This window comes from Copadichromis virginalis, linkage group LG14 (assembly GCF_057382275.1).
Source record: "Copadichromis virginalis isolate Kocher_CV1m ecotype Utaka linkage group LG14, C_Virginalis_male_GT1.1, whole genome shotgun sequence".
NCBI lineage: Eukaryota > Metazoa > Chordata > Actinopteri > Cichliformes > Cichlidae > Copadichromis > Copadichromis virginalis.
This window is the reverse complement of record NC_140631.1, coordinates 28,259,876-28,286,135: the sequence shown is the minus strand read 5'-3', so window position 1 is coordinate 28,286,135 and position 26,260 is coordinate 28,259,876. Positions and strand designations below refer to the sequence as shown.

The following is a 26,260-nucleotide window of genomic DNA, read 5'->3' as shown; positions in this document are numbered from 1 at the left end:
TATTGACATCTGGTGATGTTATGTTCAATAAACCAGCTTTATCATACAGTGTGTTATTCTGTTGGAACACAAAAAACATCAGAAGATAGATAGACTATACACATAGACTATGGTGTTTAAATGACACTTAATTTAAAACCCCAAAGTCTATCATTAAATTTCCCCCACACCATTACACCACTAGCAGCTTGTGCTATTGATTCATGGCAAGGTGGAACCATGCTTTCAAACTGAGATTTATTAGACCAGGTACCATGTTTCCAATCATTTATTGTCTAGTTTTGATGAGCTGATGTAAGTTACAGCCTCAGTTTCCTGTTCTAAGTTTACAGGAGTGGCAGCGATTGTGGTCTTCTACTGCTGTAGCCCATCTGCTTTAAGATTTGAGGTGTTGTGACCTCTGAGATGCTCTTCTGCATACCTTGGTTTATAAAGTGGCAGATGAGTAAATATTGTATCGATGGTATACTAATAGCAGCAGTATAAAACAATAATTTACCTAAAGTACGCACTGAAAGGAAAGAAGAACATATCAAAAAGATACTGTATCTGTGTCACTTAAAGAAAGTGTGGCAGCTGCAGGTCAGTTAGTCACAATGAAATGTGTGTACTGTGTGCATCAGAGGATGTACTGCCATACAAAGATACTGTAAAATTCTTGATGATATGACAGAAATGTACAATAATGTATTTCTATTTGTGAAAGTTGTACATGGTCGCAAATAAAAATTGATTCACATGCACAATGTCAGATGCCACAGCTCACACATACACATGCATAGGCAGTTTGAATTTACAGTGTGGGTGGTGTGATCGTGCTAACAAGGACACCTTGTTCAGCTGCTTTGAGTGGAGGCAAGCAAAAACTACAGTATTCTGATAGACAAGACACAAATGTGACAAAAACACAAGTGGGTGTCAAAATACTCTCCATCAGATGTGCCTGAAACACATGTTTTTTGTTGTATGTATGACTAACTGAATACATAAACGTCCACACTCCTCTTGTAATGCCCTGCAGAGGCATTTTTAGATTATCAGTTTCAGCTTTCAATAAACAAGGTGCGGAATTCCATTACAGAGATTGTATCTTGTCTAATGAAGGATATTTCCAAGAGCTCTTTATCTTTGATTGAGTCTAATGTGTTTTAACAATACAAAGCCTAATGCACCTTCTACTGACCAGTTCTTTACTCTTTTCAGAGAATGCCTCCTGCACATAAAGTCGTCCCACAGCATTTTCCAGGTTGTTGTTGACGTACAGAGCACACTGTCGCCACACTGCTGCCTCTGACGTCGTACCAGACAGAGCCTGCAGGGAAAGTAACAAGGCACAGATCAATTAAAGATGAAGGATAAACTGGTCAGCATATTGTTTAAAGAGGCTCATGGCAATAGGAAATGGGGCAGTGGGGAAATGATTAGATTAGAAAAAGGATTACCAAGATTTTTAAGGCATGGAGGAAGAATATGAATGAAGCAACGTGTTGAAATCGACTGTTTATTAGAGCCTGACTGATACTGCAGTTTTAGCATCAATTAAATAGGTGTGTGGGTGGTGGTAGGGTTTGATTCCCATCCCCCACTTTATTTTAAAGAATTTTTCAAAATGAAAACTCTTAACACCCCCCCCCCAAAAAAAAGTCATTGAAAATATAAAATCTTCTAATTTCTAAAAATGTGCCTATTTTGCATGTTGCATAGACAAATCTCAAACATGTTTTAACCTTAGATGGTTTTCCAGTAGCCTTGTCAGTGTTAGAAGATAAACTGTATCAGCTTAAGGTAACTGATATTGCTTTGTGAAAGTAGCAAAAAAGTGCAGTAAATAACCATTTGGAAGCAGCCTTATGTGCTAATGTAACTGTGGTTTAGATCATTTCTGTTTAGCACTAATTGCCAAGTGTTAACATGCTCACATATTCCAGCAAGGTGGTGACAGTGGTAAACAAACCTGCAAATGATCAGCATGTTGGCATCTTAAACATGATCCCATGCTAACTTTAGCATTTAATTCAAAGCATAAGTATTGTCATTTAGCCCCATACCAGCAGGAACATTACTGCAAACATTTTTAACTGCTTTGCACCCTGTGTTGTTTGCATTTCTTTTAATAACTTAGGTAAGCAGCAGTGTCTGCAAACAGGACCTTCCATGGACTATAACAGCATCAAGGTCCTGTACGTATACCTTGCGGAAGGCTTTCCTGGTGTCTCTGTAAGCTCTGCTAAGACCCACCACCATGTTCATAGCAAAACGCCACACCATGTAGTTCTGCAGATCCCTGTGAGTAGACAGAAACATGTTGAGAAAAAAGCAATCATACTCACACAAAGCTATCAATACTGTGCACTCCCTCCCCCACAAGCTTAGAGACAAAAACAGGCTTTTATACTCCATCACAGATACAGACTTAAATGAACACACCTACCTCTTGGTGTATTTGGCCAAGATCAGGTTGAGCCTTCTGTAATAGTTGGGCGAGTAGTTTATGACCTTTTCTGTGTCAGGGACGCTGATGTTGACTGTATTCATTATTTTAGCTGTGAAGTAACTCCAGTCAAATAGCTTCAAAAGGAGTTGTTTTTTTTTTTTTAAATCCCCCCAGAGATAAAGAGGAGAAGAAGATAAAGATGAGAAAGAAGTATCTATGTGAAATGAAAACAGCAAACTGTGGTACATAAAGAATTTTTTTTTTACCTGTGATTCAACCTCAAGGGTGAAGTTGGCGTTCAGGTCCCCCAGTTCCATCTTGTTGTAAAGCAACACCGGGTTGTTACGATCCTCTGGGGTATCAGTAGCCTTGGAAAGAGCAAGACAGAGGGGCTAAAAGTCAAGAATGCTGTCACAACCCTCCTGTTTCCCGACACATGCGTACAGTTGCAGTGCAGGTCCAGCAGCATCAAAAGTATTTGGCGTCCCAGGAGGCTTTGGCTCTGTAAATGTCAGAGCGCGAATGGTGTGACTGCCTTGTAAAAGCCAGCAGCTGAGTGGAGGAGAAGTGAAGCATGGCAGAGAGCAGAGCAGAACAGACTAGGATGACAAACACAGAGTGTGGAAAACTGTTGATGAAAAGTCACGGTGTTGGGATCAGGCTGGTTAACAGCTTGTTTTAGACATCAGCTGCTACAGACTGGAACCACAGACACACACACAGAGGAGGGAGGTTTGGTCTACAAATGGATGACAGGAGGGTCATCCTGCTAACAGAAACCTTTTGTGTTAAGTTAGATGAAAAAAAACAGAACTAGAATACAGAAGGAAGAAGGAACCTTTGAACCATCATCTTTCCAGTCTGTCAAGAAGTACCAGCTTAGACAGAAAGATAAAGCTACTGAACCTGCACAAAGTCTTTGCCCTGCTAAAGTTTTTGCCTGCATTTTAACTTACATCAGTTGTAGGTTGCCTCTTGTGGGATTATAATATTATTTTATGCCATGTTATACCCCTAAATAAAGATTGTGAATTATTATGTCGTTTTAGTTTGCATTATTCTCCTGAATTAGAAGAAGGTGATAACTATTGCATTTGTTAAACTGATTTGCATTACATTAGACTGCTGATTTATTGTGAATGAATGATATTGTTTTATGATGCATTATACTGCTGAGTTATAAGAAATACTGTTCGCAGAAAGTCATCGCCTTATTTGTCTGATTAGAAGAGAACAGAACATGCTGGAGTTTTCTGCCCCATCTCAGCAGGAGCAGATAAACAGGGAGCCAAGGTCGTAGCTTAGGCGCTGTGTGAGAGAAAGAATGTGAATGTTTAGGCTTTTATGATTAGGTGGGGGCCACTAGAGGCTATAAGAGGTTGATCAATGCTCCACCATTTTGAGATCTGATGCTGTCTGCGTACGGTGTCCATCTCCCACGCGTGTGATCATTAAAATCATTGTTTGACTCAACCCGGCCGGACCAGTGTTGTTATTGTGGTTTTTCCTCTTGTGTCCATCCCCAATATTTGAATCCGTAACACTCTATATACTGAAATGATCACAGTAATTATGTCACCACAGCCTGCAGCTCTACATTTAACTGCAGGTCAGTGAGCTCTATCAGGTATGATTCAGAAAATCTTGGATTTCACAAGGAGGCAACTCACTGAATCTCCTCAAAAATGTGCAAGTGTTTTTCATTATGTTGACTTGCTTATTAAGGTATCTGCTATTTTACTGCTTTATTACTGACAGTTTACTCCAAGTTACCATTCCAGGTTATGGTTAACTTTCTTCTGTAATATTTTAGTTGACTGTACTATTCAGTCTCAATGGCTGTCACCTCATTCACTAGCCTCAAAATTGAGATTAGTTTAGCTTAATACCAGCCTGCTTTGCATCACTAACAGTAGTTTTAAATCAATGACATCCCAATGTCTCTCTTTCCATTACCTGAAAAATATTCTCTTTCAGCTAACAAGAAGAAAATGTCACTCCCTTATCTGCACATAGGTCAAGGAGAACGGGAATGAAGAAGCTCAGAAAAAAAGGTGTATTTCATATTTTATAAAATGGTATGTGTTTAACTACACGTCTTCTGTTGCTTATCATTGGAAAAGGGTAAGATGTGAGAAAGAGGTTTATTTTTGATTGTGGTGTAGTTCAGTTTGCCACATAATCTTGCTAGCTGTTTCATTATGGACAGCTCTCAACCACCAGGAAGTCTACACTAGCAACAGTGCCCAGTGACAACTAGCCAGTTTTAGTTTGACGATATCTATTTTATATCTACCACACTTCTCGCAGTGGACCGGGAATTATTTTACATTCAGTTATTGATCATAATCAGACTTGGAACTGGATGAATACTTGGAACTGAGCAGGCTTGAACTACAGTATGCATTACTGAAAACAAGATCTCTTTCCCATGGTTTCTCAAAGCCATAATAAGCATATTTTGAAAAGTACAGGAGGTTCTTAAGTATTTGAATTCATATTTCTACTTGTAAAACGGCAAAGCACAAATCCATACTTACATTAGCAATGTCTCTCTCCAAGTCTATAACTCGTGTCACCTCCTCTCTAATGCGAGTTTCATTGATCGCTAATCCTCGGTCCTTGCGCATCAGCTTAGCCAGGTCAATCATGAATTGCTCATAGGCCCGACATGCCTGCAAAATAAACACAACTTGTAACTCACTGATTTCAGTAACCACTGACTAAATCAAGATTTGACTGATACAAAGTCTGTCTATAGCAAACATGCATATCAATTAAGGCAAAATAGGAAGCTGTAAAGTGAAACCAGAGCAACGGACGTCTGTTCCACTCACACATCTGGTTTGGATTGAGATAGAGTTATCAGCATTATGTGTGTTTTCGTTCATCACATACAAACTCACTACATTTCTAAGAGTAGGAATAAAATTTATTTGTGCACTGATGTGAACGGATGTTTCGGCTGATAGCCTCATCATTTGTGGTTTTTTTGGAACAAATTCGGAGGGACATGAAATCCAGGGGCTCAGGTGAATAGTTGGAACTGCTTTCATTATTCATTGATTAAAACGCTTTAACTGCACTGCACTGGCGTGTGGATTTGTATACATGTAAACATGCAAACTGACCTCTGCATAAGGACCAGTGCATGCATAGTAATCTCTGGACACCAGGCCAAGGCTTGTTTGCTGGTCAAACTGGCAAGGAGAAGAAGACATTTATTTTCAGTATCAAAGCCAAATAAAGGCTTAGTCATTACCTTCAGTGAACAGAGGGACATGAGGGCTTTTTGAATATGAACAGAGGGAGGTGAGTTCTTTTCCTTGCCACAGGCATACACCTACATGAATGATATGCGAGGTTGAATCCCTGTCATCAGTGCCGACGAAAAAGTTAACCAAGAGCAGAGTTCCATATTTCTCATTCAACTTGGCAATAACGTCCTCCAACCTCCATGTTCTCCCTGAAGAAATAAGAAAAAAGAAGTGAAAAAGAAGTGAAAAGAAAGAAATGGCATCAATAACATCATGCCCAATGACACTTGAAAAAGAACCAAAGTTCTCTACCATAATTGGTCTCCCAGTTGTCAACAGCTATAGGCCACTCAGACACGTCAGGCAGCATGTCAAGCAGAGGACTCCCCCCTCTCAGCTCAATTAAACCTAGTTATAAGCGAAAATCAAAGAAAATAGGTTTTGCGGTGTAGATACATTTATTTTCTACCCATAAAATTGTGAAAATCAATTAAAAAGAAATTCAACCACTGTATTGCTTTTTATCAAGTACATACTAAACCTGTGGCAATTCAGAGGCCTTAGAGGAGTTTATTGATGTGGCTTCCAAAGCAAATCACTTCTGAAGAAAGCATTCATTTGAATCATGTAAAGCTGAAATACTGCAGTTCTTTTTTTTTTTTTAATTGATGATTCATGTATATTTTCATGACAGTTTTGTTGATAGACAACACAAAAACTGAATAAGAAACATTTAACCTTCAACAGCAATTTACAAAATGACTGTTCACATTAGGATAATAGAAGATCTAAAAAGGCATAGCGTGTTAATGTCTTTTGCCTGCTGACTCACTCTCATTGGTACAGGACTTGTAAAGGGTCTTAGCCTTGGTGAGAGCAGCAGCTTCCCCCTCCACTGTTTTTTCAAGGACACCTTCAAATAAAGAAACAGAGCAAGCATGAAGCAAACAATCACAGACAAAGATGAAGAAGCAAAGTTGCTCACTGCACAATAAGGAAAGAGGGAGTAGTTGGGTGCATATAACCTCAGGTACAACATAGAGGTTTTATTTTTCTTATCTCTGGGGATTCAAAAATTCAAGAATTCAGCTGTCATGCGTATGCATTTTATTTATTTTAATTAAGGGATGCTTTCGGTCCTTTTGTCAGAAAATGGCGACACTAAGTAAATTATGATATAAAGCCTTTGCAGTAGATAGTAACCGGTGACAAAACAGAAGAAATGTAATTATTCTAAGAAGAAAAACATGTCACAGCTGTTCTTTTCAATTTAATTGTTTTATTTCTCTCTAAATAAAAACAACCTGAATAATTATTATGAAAAAAATATTCAGAAAGTGCATTTTTTTGAGTCATAAACAAGTACAGAATAAATGGTCTTCTGAAGATAGTTTAGGTTTGCAGAAAATAGACAAAAACAAAGCTTTGATCATTTTTATTTTAAATGTTATATAAAAACACAAGCAACATAGTGTGTATTGGAATTTTCCTTTGATATACCAGGTGCCCCAAGAGCAAAGCTAACACATCAATACACTGTCAAAATGTGAATAAGGTGAACAACCAGTTTTACTTTGAATGAATAAATAAATCAATGAGTAAACAGATAAATAAATAGTGTTCTAGCTCCCATCTTTTAAATGGGCATGATAAATGTTATCATGCAAAATCATGTAAAAATAAATGCATATTTTATTCTGTGCTTGTCACAAATACCTTTTGGCATGGGAGTTACGGCACAGAGCAGACGAAAAGAGGTGGAAAGAAATCAAGGTGCAACAAAGCTGAAGGTGTGGCAGTAAAGGGCCATTTGGAAACAAGAGTGAGCACCAGCGCTTGTTTTATTACCTGCGTTCATTGCCTCTTCAACACCTGTTGTGGGCATATGGACGCCAGTTAGCTCAGCCTCAGGCTAGATAGCATTTCTAGGTAGACAGCTAATCAAAATGAGTGATAAGTGTTGGGGTGTAAACTTGCTAAACTGAGGGGGAGGGCATGGGGACCAATACTCTTTTCCTGTGCCGCCTCAAGGCACCAAGTTGCATATTGTAGCTTTAAAGTGTAACTATTCCTACAGGAACTGCTGTCACTTTTCAGCAGCAGCACACGAGCAGGAGCAACACGAGGATGTACCTAAATACATTTTCTCATCATCAAGGTTCAAACACCCACACAGTCAGTAATTTTTGTGTTTGCTGCAAACCGCTGTGGTTAAAGCAAGTTTATTGTTATGTGATGCCGGTACAGAGTCTGTGTCCTCGGTGCTTCAAAATAACAAAACCTTACACCTACACAGGAGGTATCTGAAACTTCAGCTCAAGTCCAGCTGCTGGTTTGTCATTCAGCACCAACAATATGAAGAACTTAACTCTCCCTGCACTACGCTGATAAATTCATGAGCATGACTATCACGTCATAATGTTTCACTGCAGTTCAACTAGTATGCTGGGATTTCTAGGGGTGGTTCAGGGAACCTTGAAGAAAAAATTAGAGAGATGGTGAGCGCATTGAGTGCATTGAAGTGATAGGAAACATTGTAACAATGTAGGAACACAACATGATGTAGACTAAAGATATTCTGGTATCACAAAAAAAAGCTCTTTATTTTTCTCCATCGAAAAAAGTCTCAACTTTTCCCCAGCTTTTAGATTTTTTGTTTCTGTTCATCAACTGTATAGTTGCTTTATATGGCCTGTATCATGAATAATACATGATGTAAATGTCTTTCAAGTCTAAGTGCCTTGTGATATGCTTTGTCTACATACGGAATGTATGTAAATAGCTGCACTTATGATTGCTGTTGCTATTGTTTATGACAACTCAAGAGAAAGAAGCAGCCTTTATGTATTTCACATTTTGAAAATGTATCTCATCAGGACTATATGTGCATTTACATTTTCAGCACAAGATAGTGCATTTAATGTGCTAGTGCACTGACCTTTCAAAGACTGTAACCCAGGTTCATATCTGTCTACAACTAACACCTTTCCCAGCTACAAGTAGTAGTTGTTTGTTGTGAATACCAGTACAAATGCACGTGCTTACAACTACAGCGCTGTGCAAAAGTCTTGTGTCACCCATTTCTTTATATTTTGCTTCTGAGGACCCAGACTTTCTTGTAATTATTTTAAATGGTTTTAAGCTACACTTTTCAAAGCTTTTTAAAAGTTTTTCGTGGGACATGGGCTTCGTTTTCTCTTATTTTCAGTCCAGTCCTTTAACCTAACCATTGTTTGTTAGTTTTTTAGCCCTTAACACTGTGTATGATTCATGCATTAAAAAAAAAAACACCTAACTCAAGGGATGAACCAGTGTTGTGTCTACACAGAACAGAGAGCTTAGCAAAGAACCCATTTTAAATGGTGTCTTTAGGTATTTTGTTACTAGCCTGTCGTACAAACACATCATTTGTTCCTAACTCTATAGTTAAATCCTATGTAAAATGCCAAGGATAACACTGTTTCTTAGGCATAAAATAACATGTTTGCACCAACAAGGTGATTCCCAAGGAGCTAGGTGAAAACCTGGCATATCCCAGCGCAGTCTGCAGCGTGTCCTTAAAACAATAGAGGAAACTGGACAAGTGAAGTACAAAACATCTATAGTAGTATCTACAGAGTAGATTTAGCTCTTTCAATGCTGTGCACACAGATAACTAACAAAAACTTTTGGCCAAGGTACAGCCAAAGAGAAATTGCTACAGACCGAACTACAGAGATAATGCCCGTTCATGAACTCGTGGCTTCTCAGAACTGGCCTGCTGTCTAGAGAACCAGTCATCTAAACAACAAGAGTGAACGATTGAAGTCATTCATTTAGATTATTGTAGCATGTTTAAACATTTAGTCCCTCAGGGATGGCTTTTTGAAGATTTAATGGAAGAATTCATTGGTATAGCTAGCTTAGTATTTCAGACTGTGTGTCTCCTCTGCATTCATAAACTTCCGCTTGTTGATAGCCACAAAGACAAGCTGTGCAAACACTGTCTGGTTAGTACAATCCTCCTTTCTTGAGTCTAAAAGAAAGGATTTAAGGTCATTTTCCCCATGGCTTTTAGTGTAGCAGACTAAATATTCGGCAAATACAAGCATGTATAACCTGCATGGTAAATGGTAAACAGACTGGCTCTTATAGAGCACCTTTCAACTCTACCTGTACTCAACGCGCTTTATTCACCCATTCACTTTTTTGTGAATGCTTTCTATCTAACATTCACACACAGTCTCAAGAGCTTGGAAAGAAACATTCACGCACATTCATGCTACAACGGATGCAATAGAGAGCAATCTGGGGTTAGTTTCTTGTTCGAGGATATTTGGCACACAGACTGGGAGTAGCCAAGGACCGAGCCACCAACCTTCCAATTAGTAGATGACATAATTTACTTCCCGTGCTGCACTCACCCTGATGTCTGAAAATTAGCTTTTTCTTTCTGACAACACAAAACTCATAAAAAATAAGAAATGAAATAATATATAAATCATGTGCTGTGTTGCTGCAGAGATTTTGACTAAGATCTAAGAAGGATATACAAAATATCCCTGACAAAAAATGCTACCAACATTTCAAAAGCTTAAATGATATTTTCTTTGTTTTATTCTTCCTGGTTGTTTTGACATTATCCAAGGAGAGCAATTTCTGTGTTATCAAAAGTAAACTCTTCAGTGGGTGGTTAAGTAGGTAGGATGTGTTAGAAAGATAACCTTTGATAACCTTTTGACTTTGACAAGCCGTCACATAGCTCAACATGACCTGAAAGCTTCCTGACAATTATAAAGTTATCTTATAAATATTGCATCAACAGATATACACCATCATGCTGCACAGCTCAGTGACACACCAGGATCAATACAGGAAAGAGGATGGAGTTTAAATTACACGGGCGCTTGACAGCCAACTTTCCCCTGAGTCCAAAAGGACAACAATCCTGTCACTATGAGTTGGGTTGATATGAAAAGATAACAATAAGAACAAATTAGATTTTTTTAACTGCTCAAAAAAAAGGATTTTCAATGCAGCTCTCTACAGTTTAAAGATCTGGGTTTCCATAAATTACACAATTCATTTTTTTTTAGGAAAGATTATCAACTTTAATATTTAATTTATCAAGATCTGATATGAAATATCATTTTTTTCCCCTTTATAAGCAGTAGGTCTGCAAAATACATATTTGAGCAGTTTCACTCTTTGTTTCTGCAAATTCAGTTTGGATTAAATTTGTTTTCTACAGATTCTGGTGACCCATTATTACCTCAGTGCATCAAATACTGCTGATCTGTCACATGTTGCTGGCATCTCTTCCTTACACACAAAGTGTTTTGGCAGCAGCTGTGGCAGAGAAAGATAACAGTTCTGTTTCAAAGGTTGATATTCCTGTGACTCAGGGATGGCCGGAGGTTTTTCTTTTCTTATTATTGTTATTATTTCATTTTCAGCATCTGACTTCCATTGGGCTTTTGACTTACACTGTCACTCACGTGTTATCGTTAGACAATGAATACAGCTGGTCATGGTTCACAACAGTAATCCTGCATGTAGGAAAATGACACCTCACCACTAGGTTTAAATGTGGTGCAAAAGAGTGCCTTTGAAGCTTTCATAACGGGTGAGTAAGGGGGTGAGAGATGTGCAAAGCCAGCCACTCATTACACACATTAGTATGTGATGAGAAAAGGTTGGATTCAGAAATCCTTGGACACAGCTTTTTTTGTTTGTTTGCCATATGGGTTACTGTGGTTTGTACCAGTGACCATCAAATTATAATTGGTTCATTCTAGTGTTAAAGAAGAGTCATAAAAAGATTTCCACAAAACATGAAATGATTCCAAGAGATACCTTTTCAAATGGTATCTCTATCTCCTGCTGCACAAAACATCCTTTACCCCTTGGAATAAAAAGGAAAACAATCACGCTGTGACAGCCACCATCCACTGACCTCAAGCCTACTAAGAACATGAGGAGCATTCTTTAAAAGGAAGATCTATAAGAGTGGGCAACAATATAGCAGGAACCAGCAGCTCCGGGTGGCAGTATTGACATCCTCAAAGGAAATCCTGACTACTATACACAGACCTACAAGTAGCCCAACTGATGAGAGAGTTAGATTTAAAATGACATATAAAACCAACTTAGAGGTTTCTTTATTGTGCTTATTTTATGTTTATATGTGTTTTTGGATCACAGCACAGCACTGTTATCTATAGATCTGCCTCGGAAAATAGAAGATATAATTAACGTGGCTCAGATACTGCCTCCCCCACCTCTGAGTAGGCTGTTATCACCTAATTAAATGGTACAGCAGCTCAATCGGACTGAGATCAGGTGAGGGACAAGTATATTCTTCATCCTCCTATATTCCACCATAATGATGTTGTATCCATTAGTTTCTTTCAAAATTGGTATGCTGAAACACAGAGAACATCATTTATCCAAATACAAACACAGGCTAGAATTTTGCACCAAATGCTCAGTGTGTAGTTTTGAGTGGGTTTTTTTTTTTTGGTTCATTTGCTACTTTTTTAAGTAATTTCCTTCCTTTTTCCCTCATAGGTCTACTTGTTTTCACTTCTTGCATAACTGCATTTCACTTCAGACTCTTTATACCGTGTTCGTATTTCGAATCCTTCCATTTTCTTATTACCATGTGTGCACTATTTATGTGCTCATTTAATTGTAATGATGTCCTGAGATAGAGACCCTTCACAGGGCGCTTCCTGCAAAAGGGCACAGATCATGTGTGTGTGATTGGATTACTGACTGCCTGGCGCTAATGTTTAACCACAGCAAAGGCTTACCCTTTCACTCTCTTTTCTACACACACACACACACACACACACACACACACACACACACACACACAAACAAACAAACAAACAGACACACTTTCTATCACCCCTTATGTGTGTATTTGGATTTATTTGAGAATGGATTTTGTGCCACCTGATGTTTGCTTGAGACGTCACGTCAATTTGAACCAAACCACTCAGCATGATACAGAATCCGAATTTAGAGTTTCTACCCTCTGCATTGCCATTTTATCCCTGAGTGTTTTTCATTCCACAAGGCATTTCACTTGCAGTGTTTTTAGTGCAGCTGGATTTGCTTACAATACATGACTATAAAGGATGTACTTAGTGTATATTACGAGCAGAAATTGCAAATGAAGTCAAGACTGAAATGAGTCAAAAGTGTTTTCAGACTCTAAGTTTCCTGCTTTACACATTTGTAGGGACAATAAACCCACTGCGAGGAAACGTCTTTACCAAAGGAATACAGATTAGCTTTAAAAATTTTATGCAATAGCTTTAACATCTCAGCTTCTCTGAGGCAGCCCCGTCTCCTGTTCCCATTCAGCTAAAATTTATTGAAATGTGTTATCTAAGACTGTTTGTTTGCGATATATCTGAAAATGACTTCCTAATTAAAATTTCTTTGTCTTTTTTTTCATGGCTTTGCTAATGCTGTACATTTTCAGGTAAAAGATATTATATCAGACCGTGTACTCAAGAATATTCTGGAGAAGCTCCTATCGGTTAATGTTGTAAAGAAGCAATTGCATAAAACCATAATATTTTTCTAAATGTCACAGAGTAGTCTAGAGCCATAATTCTAGCCAATCAGTGGCAGACTTGAAAAGAGTATCAAAATCAGAACATCCTATGATTCAACCCCCTGTGGTCTAGGCGAAAGGATGGTAGGAAATCATTCTGCTTTTTTTTCTGAAAAAATACATTTCTACTCCATATGCCCAGTGAGTTTTTATTTATTTTTTGTTTAAGTGAAATTGGCTAGTCAGGTTTTTGTTTGCTCTCTGTGTGCTATTGCTGGGAAATATCTGGGCAGAGGAGCTATTCTGAGGGTCAGCTGCCCCACAAATAAAACGTTTGAAGCAATTAGGTTGGAAAAAAAACTATTTTGTGTTACTTATGTTTAAACTAAAATAGGCTGAACAACTGCACTTTAAATCTCCATTTGTTTAAATTAAATATTAATTACAATTAATATTAATACTAATTAGTTAATACAAATGATGTTTTGTTAATAGAATGTACATAAAAGATGCACATAGCCAATATAGTCATTGGATAGAAAACTCCCATTATGAGGCCTCGCATTAATAATAATGGATTGGATTTATATAGCGCTTTTCAAGGCACCCAAAGCGCTTTACAATGCCACTATTCATTCACACACTGGTGGAGGTAAGCTACAGCTGTAGCCACAGCTGCCCTGGGGCAGACTGACAGAAGCGAGACTGCCATATCGCACCATCGGCCCCTCTGGCCATAACCGGTAGGTGGTAGGGTAAAGTGTCTACCGCCTACTGCCAAGGACACAACGACCAGGACAGAGAGCCTGGGAATCGAACCGGCGACCTTCCGGTTACAGATGCGCTTCCCAACCACGGTTGCCGCATTGACTGCTTTTGCTGTCATCATCTTAGCTATTAGAAAATAGAGGTCACAAGAAAGGAACAGGGGGGCCTTGTGGCAAATTGTCAGTCACCAGGTAAGCCCACCTAAGGCACACCCCTCTCTATCATCCTTTTTGACTCTAATTATAGTTTTAAAAATAAATAATATCTTGCGTTCAATAAGAAGCAGACAAATTGAACTAAAACCTTCAACGGATCTGGAAAGTGTTTACTCAGGTTAATGTTTAATTAGATCTTAGATTGCTTTCTGAAATCAAAGTAGCAGCCTCCTGCTGGCACATCAGCACTGGCTTCATGTTTCAGACCCATAAGTTACATGCAACTTTCATATACTTAGTGGTTATAGAGCTATTACATGTAGTCTTGTTCCCCATTCAGTGACAAAAACAGTAATTTCTTAGAGCTTGGCTGCGCCACAGCCTACTTTGCTATTGTGTAAACTAAAATAATCCCAGCAGTTGCTGAAACAGCCATATAGCTCAACACTGCAGTTTTCAAGTAAAGGTAGTAAGTATTTAGTCCCCCCCTCCCCCCCCAAAAAAGCAAAATCAAAACTTTGTATATACTATACACTCGTTCTGTCAGTTCTTGTTAGTCAAAATGCCACTTTATTACTCTTAGTGTTATTTACACAGGAAACTCAGACATTTGGCTTTAGGACAGCTAGCAGGGGAGGTTATTACCTTAGTGGAGGTCTAAACTATTTCCTTTTATTCATAAGCATTTTTTCTGGCAAAAACATATTCACTTCAGGATTTTAGTTCAATATGTTTTTGTTGGAGAAGAATTACTGCATTAATATTCATATTATTTTTCTTGGCCACACACCTCAGGTCAGCTATATTTATTTGATGTGTTTATGAGGAGTCGAGTTTCTGTGGTGTTTTGCAACGATTCTTGCTGGAATTTTGATATGAGGAGGTCATGTGAGCAAGCTATTTATCATGAGCAAGTCCTACTGTGGTCAGTACTGTTTGTCTTACAGTAAAGCCGTATTTCAGTTATTGTTGTCACAGACAGACAGTCTCTTCAGTTTGTCATAAGTTGTTAGCATCATGCAGAAAGAAAATCTCATATCTGGACACAGTGTTGATGCCACAGCTACCACACAGGTTTGTTTTGAAGCTCTTGATTATGCCGAATTCCACAAGAAACGTAATCTGCAGGCGCTGCCCTGGTTGGATTTTGCTCTCAATAGTCAGATTTAGACCTATACAAGAAGCACCTCACACAATCAAATCAAATCAAATCAAATCACTTTTATTGTCACATCACATGTGCAGGTACATTGGTACAGCACATGTGTGTGTGTGTGTGTGTGTGTGTGTGTGTGTGTGTGTGTGTGTGTGTGTGTGTGTACACATATCTTACAAATATGTGTACAAAACAAGAGAGCAGCAGTGTGCTCATATACAGATAATGCACAGATAAATGTACACACAGACACAGACACACACTTTGCACTTTAACAAACAAACACACACACACACACACACACACAGACACACACACACACACACATATATCTGCCTTTGTTCCTTCCTAACTAGTTTGTTCCTTCCTGAAACAAACTAGTTAGTAATTAAAAGAGTCACGGTCAATTAGTTAAATTATTGCACAGCATGCCACACCTGAGGAGGGGGAACTGAAAAACAAAATTCTACCAGCCTCGTGCACCTACGTACACACAGCTGTGGTCACATTCAGGGTGCAGATCCTCATTACGGATCATTACAGCATTTTACAGCATCTGAGAACAATCCAAGGCATTTACAAGCAGCCACAAATCTACACAGCTATTCACACACATACACATAGATGGAGTCATTTTTATTGCATGTCAGAGAGCCTAGAGCTCTGTGGTATCCAGGTGTTTTCAGGCCCCTGCAGCTGTTGACAGGAAAAGGATGTGCTCATCAGTAGGCGGTAGTATCCAAGTAAGCATCGGCAGCCAGGCCTAAGATCAGAGGTCTTATATTTGAGACCTCAGAGCAGAGGTCACAACTCTTAGGTCTCACACTTACAGTAAATTTGCCTTCTTACATATTTAGTCAATAGAAACGTTTTAGGGGCAAAGGTTTTATGGCTATAAGTCTTCAAAACAATAGAATGTGCACTTCAGATCCAAGGCGTTGTGTTTTTATTTTGTTTTTTTAAATGAAAAAAAAGGACTTACACAGAGAAGCAAACAGAAAGTAAACCTGAACATGTGTGCATACAGTGCAGTCTGAGACGTTCCTACTGTGACAAGCTGAAGGAATGAGCGCAACACTGACTGCTGTTGGGGATTTAATCTGATGAATGACTGGAACCTCATGTCTCTCTGTGGTAAGCAGAGCATTTAGAGCAATTAAGTCAATGATTGTAAAACATCAACCACTGCACTTTGCCCAGTGTTTCTGCCAAAACTTCCTTTCTTCCTTTCTCCTTTTATAGTAATGCAGCAGATATTAGCGCAAGACCTGATAAATCAGCCAGGTCTCAGCAACAATACAAGAGTAAGCATATTTTGTATGTGTAAAGTCATGCCGCAAACCCACACGGAGCCATGCAATGTGCATAACGGCACATACAATAGCATTTTCAAATGGTCAAATGAGTCTTTGTTGAGAAATGTTTCCTTCTTGCCCCCTTTGTGTGATTTTTATGAGTGCTTATACTGTCATAGAGAAGACAGAATAAAGCAGAAATGAATGGCTGTGAGTTGTGCAGTCCGAATAAGTTAATGTGCACTGCTTTTTATACCATCCCTAAGCTGTTTGTTAGAAGTCTAATTTAAAATCCCTGCAGTACCTCTGAGAATCTCGTGTTCAAGAAAATCACTGTGAAGGCGTAAGAGGCAGAATTTCAGCAATACACTTTTATAATTACACTACACAGAAGAAATAATGATGCAATTCTACCACTAAAAGGACCCTCTGAACAAAGGTATATAAATAAATGATCATTATGTTACAAGGCAATCTCTAAACCCTAATGAATGTTCTATTGATTGGTAAAAAGGTGTTGATCAAGAAGTAAAGAAAAAGTAACAAAATTAAAGAATTTGTTTTCCAAAACAAAAAAGTTTTAGAAAAGAAAAGCTTTTCACTTTAAAAATAGCATAGCATGATAAATCATTGTAACAGACGGCAGACAATATATACTTCATTTTGGATTAAATGCAAAAATTACTTCATTCACATCCACAATCATTTTTATGTTTTGAAACAAATCTCACCAACTGAAAATATCAGGGTAGAAAGCAAAAGAAAGACGATACTGTCCCAATGCACTAAACAGTGTGTTTATCCATCAAGACTGGACAAATGGATTACTCAAGGATGCTGCAAAGTCCACAAGACAAGCTGCACTTTAAACCCCATTTTTCCTTTCCCAATAAGGATGAATCTTTCTCATCCTCTCTAATCACTCTGTTTCTCCTGCAGCCACTCCACACTGTTTTTATTACAGAGAAAGGTACTGATATATACATTTCTAAATTTATGGCAGATGAAGAGTTTTCATTTTCCATGGAAAGTTTGTGTCCCATAAATATTTAGCACCCTGAAACAAAGGGCTCTGCCAACCTTCATGCAAACAACTTGAAATGAAGCATGGACCCATATGTACACACATGCTCAAATCTGCAAACACATTTGCACTTTAACTGCCTTTTTTGTAACAAGGACACTACACTCTAATGCCTACTAAAAACCTACAATACACTTGGGCGCACTCACACATGCAATGCTTAAATTGTGCTTTTTTCATCATAATGTGTTGGGATCTTTAGAAAACAGCTCACGCTCACACACATGCACACATATAGATAATGCCAACAAACTCCCAGCCCCCGTGGCATCAATGATATCTATAGAGCTGCGATCCCTGATGGACAGTCCTCCTTACATGTAAACTAGAGAAACCAAGTCAAGCTGTCCTCAGTCCTACAAAAAGTAGACCAATAAGAACGTATTGTGCGAGTGCTTCAGAAGTTTTCATAAGCTAAAAGCTTTGATACAACCCTAATTCCAAAAGAATCTAAAGACAAACAGAATTTTATTTAATAGAATATAAAAGAATATCAGATGTTTCAATTGAGAAATTGCTTAATTTTAAGACAAATGTTGGCTACTTTTAAATCCAACAACTTGGACGGCCCCTCTCTCCTTTTGTCAGGGGGCCACAGCATCCATGTTTTCCAGAAATAATTTCAACACAATGGAAAACTAAAACAGAGACCCTTGCACACTGTTTTCTTCATTCTGCCTCAGTGCACCTCTGCACTGTGTTTTTAAAGTACACAACTCAAATTTCAATTTGTCTGACTACAGAACTTTGACTCAATCTGTTTTAAATGAGCTTTGGCCTAGAGAAGATGTTGGCATTTCTGCATCATGGACACACGGCTTCACATTTGTACGACAGAGCTTTAGCCAGCATTAGTGGATGGCATGGGGAACTGTGTTCACAGACAGTGGTTTCTGGAAGTGATCATAAGCCTTTTCAATGATTTCCAGAGATTTCTTCAGATTTTTCTCAGTTTAAACATTTGATATGTTTTCTGTGTTCAATTGTGAAATAAATACAACTTTATGACATTGGTAAATCATTGCATTCTGTTTTTATTTTTGTTTTACACAGCGTCCCAACTTTTTCCGAATTGGATTTGTATAAACACTTTGGTCTGATTGCCTGCTTGTCTTTCTGTGCGTGCATCTGCTTGCGTGGGTGTGTGTAGGTGTCTGACCTTTGAGGATGACCTCCAGTTCATCTCGTAAGATGTCAAAGGTGCTGTATCTAGAGGTGGTTTCAGGGATGATGTTCTTTTTAAGCCACCCTCCACAGGCATACTGGTAGAAGTTGTCACAGGGGTCCACGTTAGCGTCCATGTTCTCAATGAGACGAGACGCTGCATGGACAGAGAGGAAAAAAACTCCATGAAATGAAGGAATACAGAAATAAGCAAGCCATTGTTTAAGGATATACAGTTTCAGTAAAAAATAACCAACAAATATATGACAGTGTATATGCAACCTATAATTTGTATTCAAAATTGTGTATAGTGCTGTATAGTTTTTTCAACAAGTGCAAGTCAGTGAAACCTACCATTGCACTATATTTGGACAAATGTATTGACAGCAAAAAGCTAACAAGCTGCAGGCTACACTAAAAGGACTTATTTGAGTATTACTGATGTGAACACATTTTTGTTTAATAATTAAAACCATTGTTAACTTAGATTTAATAAAAATAAATGCATTCAAAGAATAAATATTAGGCTGAAAACAGAAAATATACAGTAAATGAAATCCCGTAAATGTGTGTGAAGTTAAATAACCAAAAAGTTGAAACTAATTTTATTGGGTTTCCCCAAAAGCAGATCAACCTGCCCTTCTCCCAGTCATAGATGGCACAAATAGATGGATAACAAGCAGAAAAATAGGTCAGAGACTAACACAGATCAAATTTTGTTTCATAAATGACTGTCAGCTGAACTGATATTCTCCTTGAACACACATGTCCATTCTTAATCACTGCAATTTAGGTGGATAATGGCAGATGGCAACTTGAAGTTCCAGTTAACATGGTAGCCAGCATTTCCATTTTTATATGGCTTGAAATAATGTGATATAACACATTGATAAGTGATCTGTGAAAATCTTTCCATGTTTTCAGTTGTTATATAAAGCTAAAGATATGAGCTGTCTGAGGCATTATAAATGGTTGACGGCATCTTTTCACATACGATTCAGCAAGACAGTGAAAAATACTTCAAAACACTGAAATGCTGAAACTTCACAGAGAACATTGACTAAGCAGAACGAAGGTAGGAATTGTTAGGGCTCTTTCTGTAGGTCACTGAATAACCTGTAAAAAGAAAAGAGCATTTGCAATCATGATCTCCCTAAAGCCTGAAATGCTTGCTGTTGCAGTAGCATAATATTCAACAAAAGAAGATACAAAAATACAATTCTCTGGTATAAATGTAACATTTGCAGCAATGCAAAAGGAAAAAAAGCGGTATAATGACAGTGATTGAGTTCAGCTTAGCACCGGTACTCGAAAGATGTATACTTTTTTTAAACTGCAATTAAATTCCGCAAGGCAGCTCAGAGATCTCCTGTGACAAGGCTGTCTGTCAAATTTGACTGAACTGGGACACCAGCTCCCCAAAAATGCATCAGAAATGAATCAGCATCTGTTGCTAGAAACGGGAGGTAGAGTTTTAACCAGTTAATCTTGTATTTCATGTATTTTTCTCTCCTATGAGATGTTTTTAACAATGTGAAAAAATAAAGTAATAATGTTTTATGTTAGTATAGATGAAGAGAGAGGCAGGGGTTCTTTTTTTAAGGATAACAACAGAGTTGTTGGGAGCTACTCTTACAATTTTAGTAAAAATGTCATGTTCACTGACAGGAATCATGATAAAAAAAAGAGGAGAGAGAGAAAGATAAGAAAAATTGGTTGTGTGACAACAGCTTTGTGTGATATTCATAAACGTTATACAAGATTGCTTATTGCTGGAAACGTGGTCAAAGAATATTTACAGTTGAAATAATGAACTCCATAACAAAATCTTAATATGCTGAGAAAAAGAAGTTTCAGCTTTGGACTGTTTCGCTTCATCTATATACCCGCTTAACGAATTACCAGTTTCTCAGCTTCTGTTTCCTATGAGAATCTGAAGTGACAATTTCTCCAAGAATGTATCTGAAATCCCTGGGCTTCATGAGGCAAACTCAGTTTTCCTATCTTCTCCGTCTTCCCTTGAGAAGAATCAAAGCCTGCGGAACGAGCCATTAAAGAGAATGCACAAACAAACACTGCTTACCTGACTGTGTGCAGTCTGCTGTGGTGCAGATTTCATCTACAGAAAATGCAAAACAAATCATTACTCAGTGGGATTTTTGCAGCTATCAGTCATGATGTCATATCCTATTCCTCTTACTCCACTTCCATTTTCTCTCAGTTCCTTTGTTTATTTGTTCTTCTTCTTGCAAATAACGTGTGTAACTCTCACTATCAGGAATGATTTAGATGGTAAAGTGTTAATGAAATTCAGTCTGACACAAGAAACAAAGTACTGTACGACCTTGAACAGAATGCTTCATGAGTTATGTGGAATTGCACATGATGTGCGCACAGCTATGTGCATGAACGGGCACAAACAAGGTGTTGAACTTTAATCTTCATGACTTGGTAGTTTACACATTTATGAAGCAAAATGCTATAAAAGCCTCAAACTTAATTTGATTCCTCTTTCTGTTAGATGATTGTTTTCTAAACCTGCAAATTTTCACATTCCTTTTATTATTATTTAATCTGTACATCTATAAATAAGCTTCCTATTATCACTATTAATTTATTCCTACATAGCTTGTGCCACATTCCATTAACCCTGGATCTGCAGTGATATAAGTGAAACTCCTAATATTATGTAAAATGAGCCTTCTGTCATGTGCAAGTGACAGTTTAATAAATCATAAAGAACATAAAAAAGCACGAAAATTCATGTATATGTTAAAAAACTGACAAATGAAACAAACTTATTTGGCTTCCACTGGCAAAGAAAGGTTTTCTCAGTGTCCTTTTATCATAATTTCTCCTGATTTGAAATAAACATCAAAATATATTTACATATATTCTCATCTGAGGTCAGATTTTGTACAATGGGTGTACAAAGGTGCCAAAAAACACAATGGAAACTTTAAAAAAAGGACCTTTAAGAGTGTTTTCTTCATTCTGTCTCAGTGACTGCACTTCTGCACTGTGTTTTTAAAGTACACAGCTCAAGTGTCATCTATCACCTGAACAAAGTGCTGCTCTTCAGCAGGCTTCTTTGTGCTCACCATTAACCATGAACTCAGTTGAAAGCAATTGTCCTTCCATGTACACAGTTTAAAGGCAATCTTGAAAAGTTTGGAAAAGTTTGGTTAAGATGAGAAAAAAATGCTCGGTAACACTCGGTGACTGTCAAAAGTATTTTTAATTACTTGATGCATTTGTATTGATAAGGATTTTGTTAGGTGCAGAAAACCTTCATCAGCATGAGCCTGACAAAAAAACCCAAAATGTTTGTCCTTTGAGCTACTCAAGGTTTTCGATATTTCTTATTTATCTTTATCAGTCTTCTGTTGTTAGATCACTCACCCGTCTTCTGTGTGGCAAAGAGGATGATGAGGGCAATGATGACAATGAAGAGCAGGGAGACAATAGTAATGAGGCCGATCTCCAGGGAGGTCCATCGGAGCTTCTTAGCCGACTTGGGGGTGTTGGTCTCTGTCATTCTTGGCACTCCTTCTTCAACTGCCGCCTGTATCAACTCACCTACGGAGTTTTGACTGAAATGATTAGTCAGCTGAGAGCAAACTAATCAGCAGCTATTCTAATGAGCAACAAATTCTGATTTAGTAAGCAAAAACTTTAAAATGCATATATGCTGACGTTTGTAGTTTGTGTATACTGGTTGCACAAAATAAGTAACTTAATGTTGGCACATTGGGACATTTTTGCAGTTTTGTGGCAAATGTTGCTTTAATTTATTAGAAATGATTCAATAATTTAATATAAAAATAATAATTCAATCTAAATATAACAAAATGAATGGGTTCAGATAATAGCAGTGAGCCAAAAATATAAGTAGAACTAAAAATCCCAGTCTTTGGGAACCTTAAAGTTTGGGAATTTTTTTTTCTCTGTTTTTTTGGACCATGTACTTTTCTAACATGAAAGGTATTAGTTGAATCTTTTTGTTGCTTTCTTAGGCACATGCAGAAAAAAGAAAGAAAAAGTTAAAAGGAGATAAAAGACACGGCAATGTTAGGAAAACAAATGAGGGGGAAAAAAGAAACCGTAAAAACTTTTTTTTTCTTGGAGTGAAAGGTGAAAATAATGGAAGTTCTTACCCTGGTGACTGTACGCTCCCAACAACAAAAAAAAGGAAAGCAAAAGAAAACAAAAACAAAAACAAAAGAACAAAACGCAAAAACAGAGAAGGAAGCACACACTTCTGAAGAACAGAAAACAAGCAGAACCTTTCCTCTGCTCTTCTCTATGCAGTGTTGTTTTCCTCTCCGGGGCCAAGTGAGAACTTTACAAAGTTCATGAAACAAGTAGTTAAGTCTATCTCTGAAGGCAATTAATCCTTAATCCTTTAACAACGCTGCACAGACATGCACTCATTCAGTGACTGCACACAAACACTCATCCACAGCCATGCTCTCATACACACTACAAGCTATAGTGTCATGAGGTGTCTATGCAGATGGGTGAGTCTTGCCACATGCAGGCTGAGATGAGAGCGCTGCGTGACCAAAGGACAAAGTCTCCTAACTTTCTTTGAACGAACAGACAACTACAGACACACATCATGTCCTGTACTCCCACACACCCCCAATCCACATTTATCAAACGTAACCACAGTCTTGCTGGATGTAAATTCACCTATCAATCCACTTCATGACTAAACAATAACCCGAGGTAAAGTAAACCTCTGAGGTTATGGCTGTTATCTAGCATGATAAGCCACTATTACACACACCAAGCACAGATCCCCACAGGCAGGGTGCTTTCCCAACTCTACACCGAAACCAAAGCATGTAAGACATCACCAAGATTTACTACAGGGAAGTGACAACTGGATTTGTTTCTACAACTGTAATAAAGGCAAGGGAAAATATGGAGGGGAAACAAGTGATTGAAAAGATAAAAAAAGGAGATGAGACAGTACGATGACACAAGTTGATATGTTAGTCGCAACTTCCTGTCAACCCCTCTCAGACTGCAGGAGGGGGCAGAAACTTTGTCTGCGAACACACACATCACTGTGACAGCAGTCCCACAGCTCTAATAAAACCATGTGTGCATGTCAGCATTGTAGAGGTTGTATATTATATTCAGCCACGCTTCTTGACACTTTGCATGCCAAGAAGTCGAATGTCTGCAAAATATATTAAAAGGGAAACTGAACATAAAGACGCAGTGAAGGAATGTGCAAAAAGAGTTGAGAGCAAGAGGAAGAAAAGGTGCAAGAAAAACTGAGCAGGACACTGAGAGGTCCTGAGTGACTCCCTAAAAGTGTATCCAGGCACGTTTAGCGGAGTCCTATAGGAGCACTAATACTGTCCCACTCGTGTTCTATTTGTCATTACGCTTACTGCTGTGTTTCTGGGGCTACAAATATAAAGTAAGGTTATTCTCATTTACTCATTAACATTGGATCTGGTTAGGTTAAGGGGACCTGTTAGCAGTGACAGTGATGCTTTTATTAAAGAGGTTTACTCTGTCAGTGTGTGTGACAGAGAACACCTAATCCATGTTAAATGTTGCTACTCCAGTTACAGGATGCAGTCAATATTTTTTTTTCTAATGCTGTGGCTCTGAGTGTATTTGAAAAGTATGCACTGCTGTGTCTGTATTTTAAGATAATAGTTTATGAAAGGAGCCACAAAAATCAAAACTCATTTTTTTCCCACTCTGTCTGCCTTTCTTGATATATCTAAAACATAAACAGCCCAAATCTTGTGAGACCACACAAACCCCTTCAAAATTAAACCCATCATTCACTGAGACACCTGAAAACACCCATGTGCCCATACGCACACGCACACATACACAATCGACACAACACTATTTGCAAAGTCACTTTTTTTTTTACAACTTACATACATGTGAGCATTTAATATGTCCAGAGTCTAAATGGGTTTGAATACATGGAGGAATGTGGCCTACTTTAACTGAAAATAACACCTTCTCTGAGATATGATTTTTAGCGCGGGGCCTATAGCTGCACACTGAAGACTAAAATCATCTTTGAGTGAAGAGTCCCTGTGCGCAAAAGTGCTGTGATCTAGATGAAATGAAGTCCACCTCTTAAATTGCTGTCCAAATGGTTTTTGCAAAAGCAGTATGAATGCAACAGTAAAAATAACTTTTAAAGGGATATAACACCAAACTTACAGCAACACCACCAGTCCGCACACAGCTGGAATACAGTGCACTAGTATCACAGAGAGGTTAGAGGATACCCAGCTGGAACAGTGTTTTCTTGACGCACCAAATGCATCTAAGTTTTAAACTATGGTGGGGGAAAATATAAGCCTCAGCGCACACACCGTGCTTCGCAACCGAGAAATGCGTGCCAGCTCCTCATCTCCTGTTGCACGTCAGAAACTCCGAGGGGGGTGGCATGATCAACTGGTGCACGCTGCCCCGTGTCACTGAAGCAGCACGGGCGCACAAGCAAAACCGATGCGCGCGCACACACGCGCGCACACTCACACATACGCTCACACACACACACACACACATAGAGGCGCCGACGCACACAGATGGCACAGCTTTACAAGAGCGCTTGGTTTGCGTGAGCGACTTACCAGATATGTCGGGAAATTTACGGTCGATGATATATATGGGCATCACATCCACTGATCAAACATCCATCAAATCCACGGAGGGAACGCGAACTGCTGATCGATCTATTCCAGACGATCTATTTGCTTCACCCGGGATTTCAACAAGACACAAACCGATCCCGCCTCTCTTCTTCTCCTTCTTCTCCCTCTTCTCTTTCCTCTGGCTGTATATTCTAGGAGTACAAGAACACACAAACGAACACACTCACGCACAGACCCTTCTCTACAACTACCTACTGTACTATACCACATCTACCCAGAGAGGATCGCTGAATTGAAAATGATCCATCAGAGTCTTGCGCAACTGTGTGATCCACACAGGGGAGACCCCATATTTATACAGCCCGTGACATACAGTAAAGCAGTGAAGTAGCCCTCTGAAGTTAGCCGTCCATAGAGTCGTTGCCTCCTCCGCTAGGGCGACGTTTAGAAGTGACCCTGTCAGCTGCACTTGCTACTAGTGGTGCCTAAATAGCCCCAAGGCGCAAATTCAGATGAACAGTGCCATGGACTGATGTGTACCTTATTTCGTATAGCCTACTTATACAGCTTTTAGTAGCTTTTAAGCCTGAGCAATAATGGCAAAATGTACAGCAAATTCTCTGTTTTTAAGCTACACTATGCTTAATGGGTCTAAAATGCATAATTTGAATTAATAAGGACGAGCAGCTTTTAATGGAAATATTGCCTGCATTGATTTACATATGCAAGAAAAAATGATTTGTAATAGTGC

The 26,260-nt window shown here is 38.5% G+C and overlaps 1 protein-coding gene across 4 annotated transcripts in view; it reads right to left on the bottom strand.

Annotated features, from left to right (window-relative positions):
• LOC146694155 (neprilysin-like) overlaps positions 1–25,953 on the bottom strand; it is a 34,224-nt gene extending 8,271 nt beyond the window's left edge. Inside the window, exons 1-13 of one of the 4 annotated variants that reach the window (XM_085430301.1) lie at positions 25,489–25,953; positions 22,265–22,441; positions 20,946–20,981; positions 18,858–19,019; positions 6,524–6,604; positions 6,004–6,099; positions 5,782–5,900; positions 5,566–5,634; positions 4,975–5,109; positions 2,701–2,802; positions 2,432–2,568; positions 2,191–2,284; positions 1,184–1,312 (exon numbers count right to left, since the gene is read on the bottom strand). In XM_085430301.1, the coding sequence (XP_085286427.1) occupies positions 1,184–1,312; positions 2,191–2,284; positions 2,432–2,568; positions 2,701–2,802; positions 4,975–5,109; positions 5,566–5,634; positions 5,782–5,900; positions 6,004–6,099; positions 6,524–6,604; positions 18,858–19,019; positions 20,946–20,981; positions 22,265–22,441; positions 25,489–25,531 (1,380 nt within the window). In that variant the 5' untranslated portion in view covers positions 25,532–25,953. Of the gene's footprint in view, positions 1–1,183; positions 1,313–2,190; positions 2,285–2,431; positions 2,569–2,700; positions 2,803–4,974; positions 5,110–5,565; positions 5,635–5,781; positions 5,901–6,003; positions 6,100–6,523; positions 6,605–18,857; positions 19,020–20,945; positions 20,982–22,264; positions 22,442–23,019; positions 23,075–23,148; positions 23,550–25,072; positions 25,298–25,488 lie in introns of those variants that run through there. The other 3 variants (XM_085430302.1, XM_085430304.1, XM_085430303.1) reach the window with 3 other exon arrangements.
• Positions 25,954–26,260: the final 307 nt, after the last annotated feature.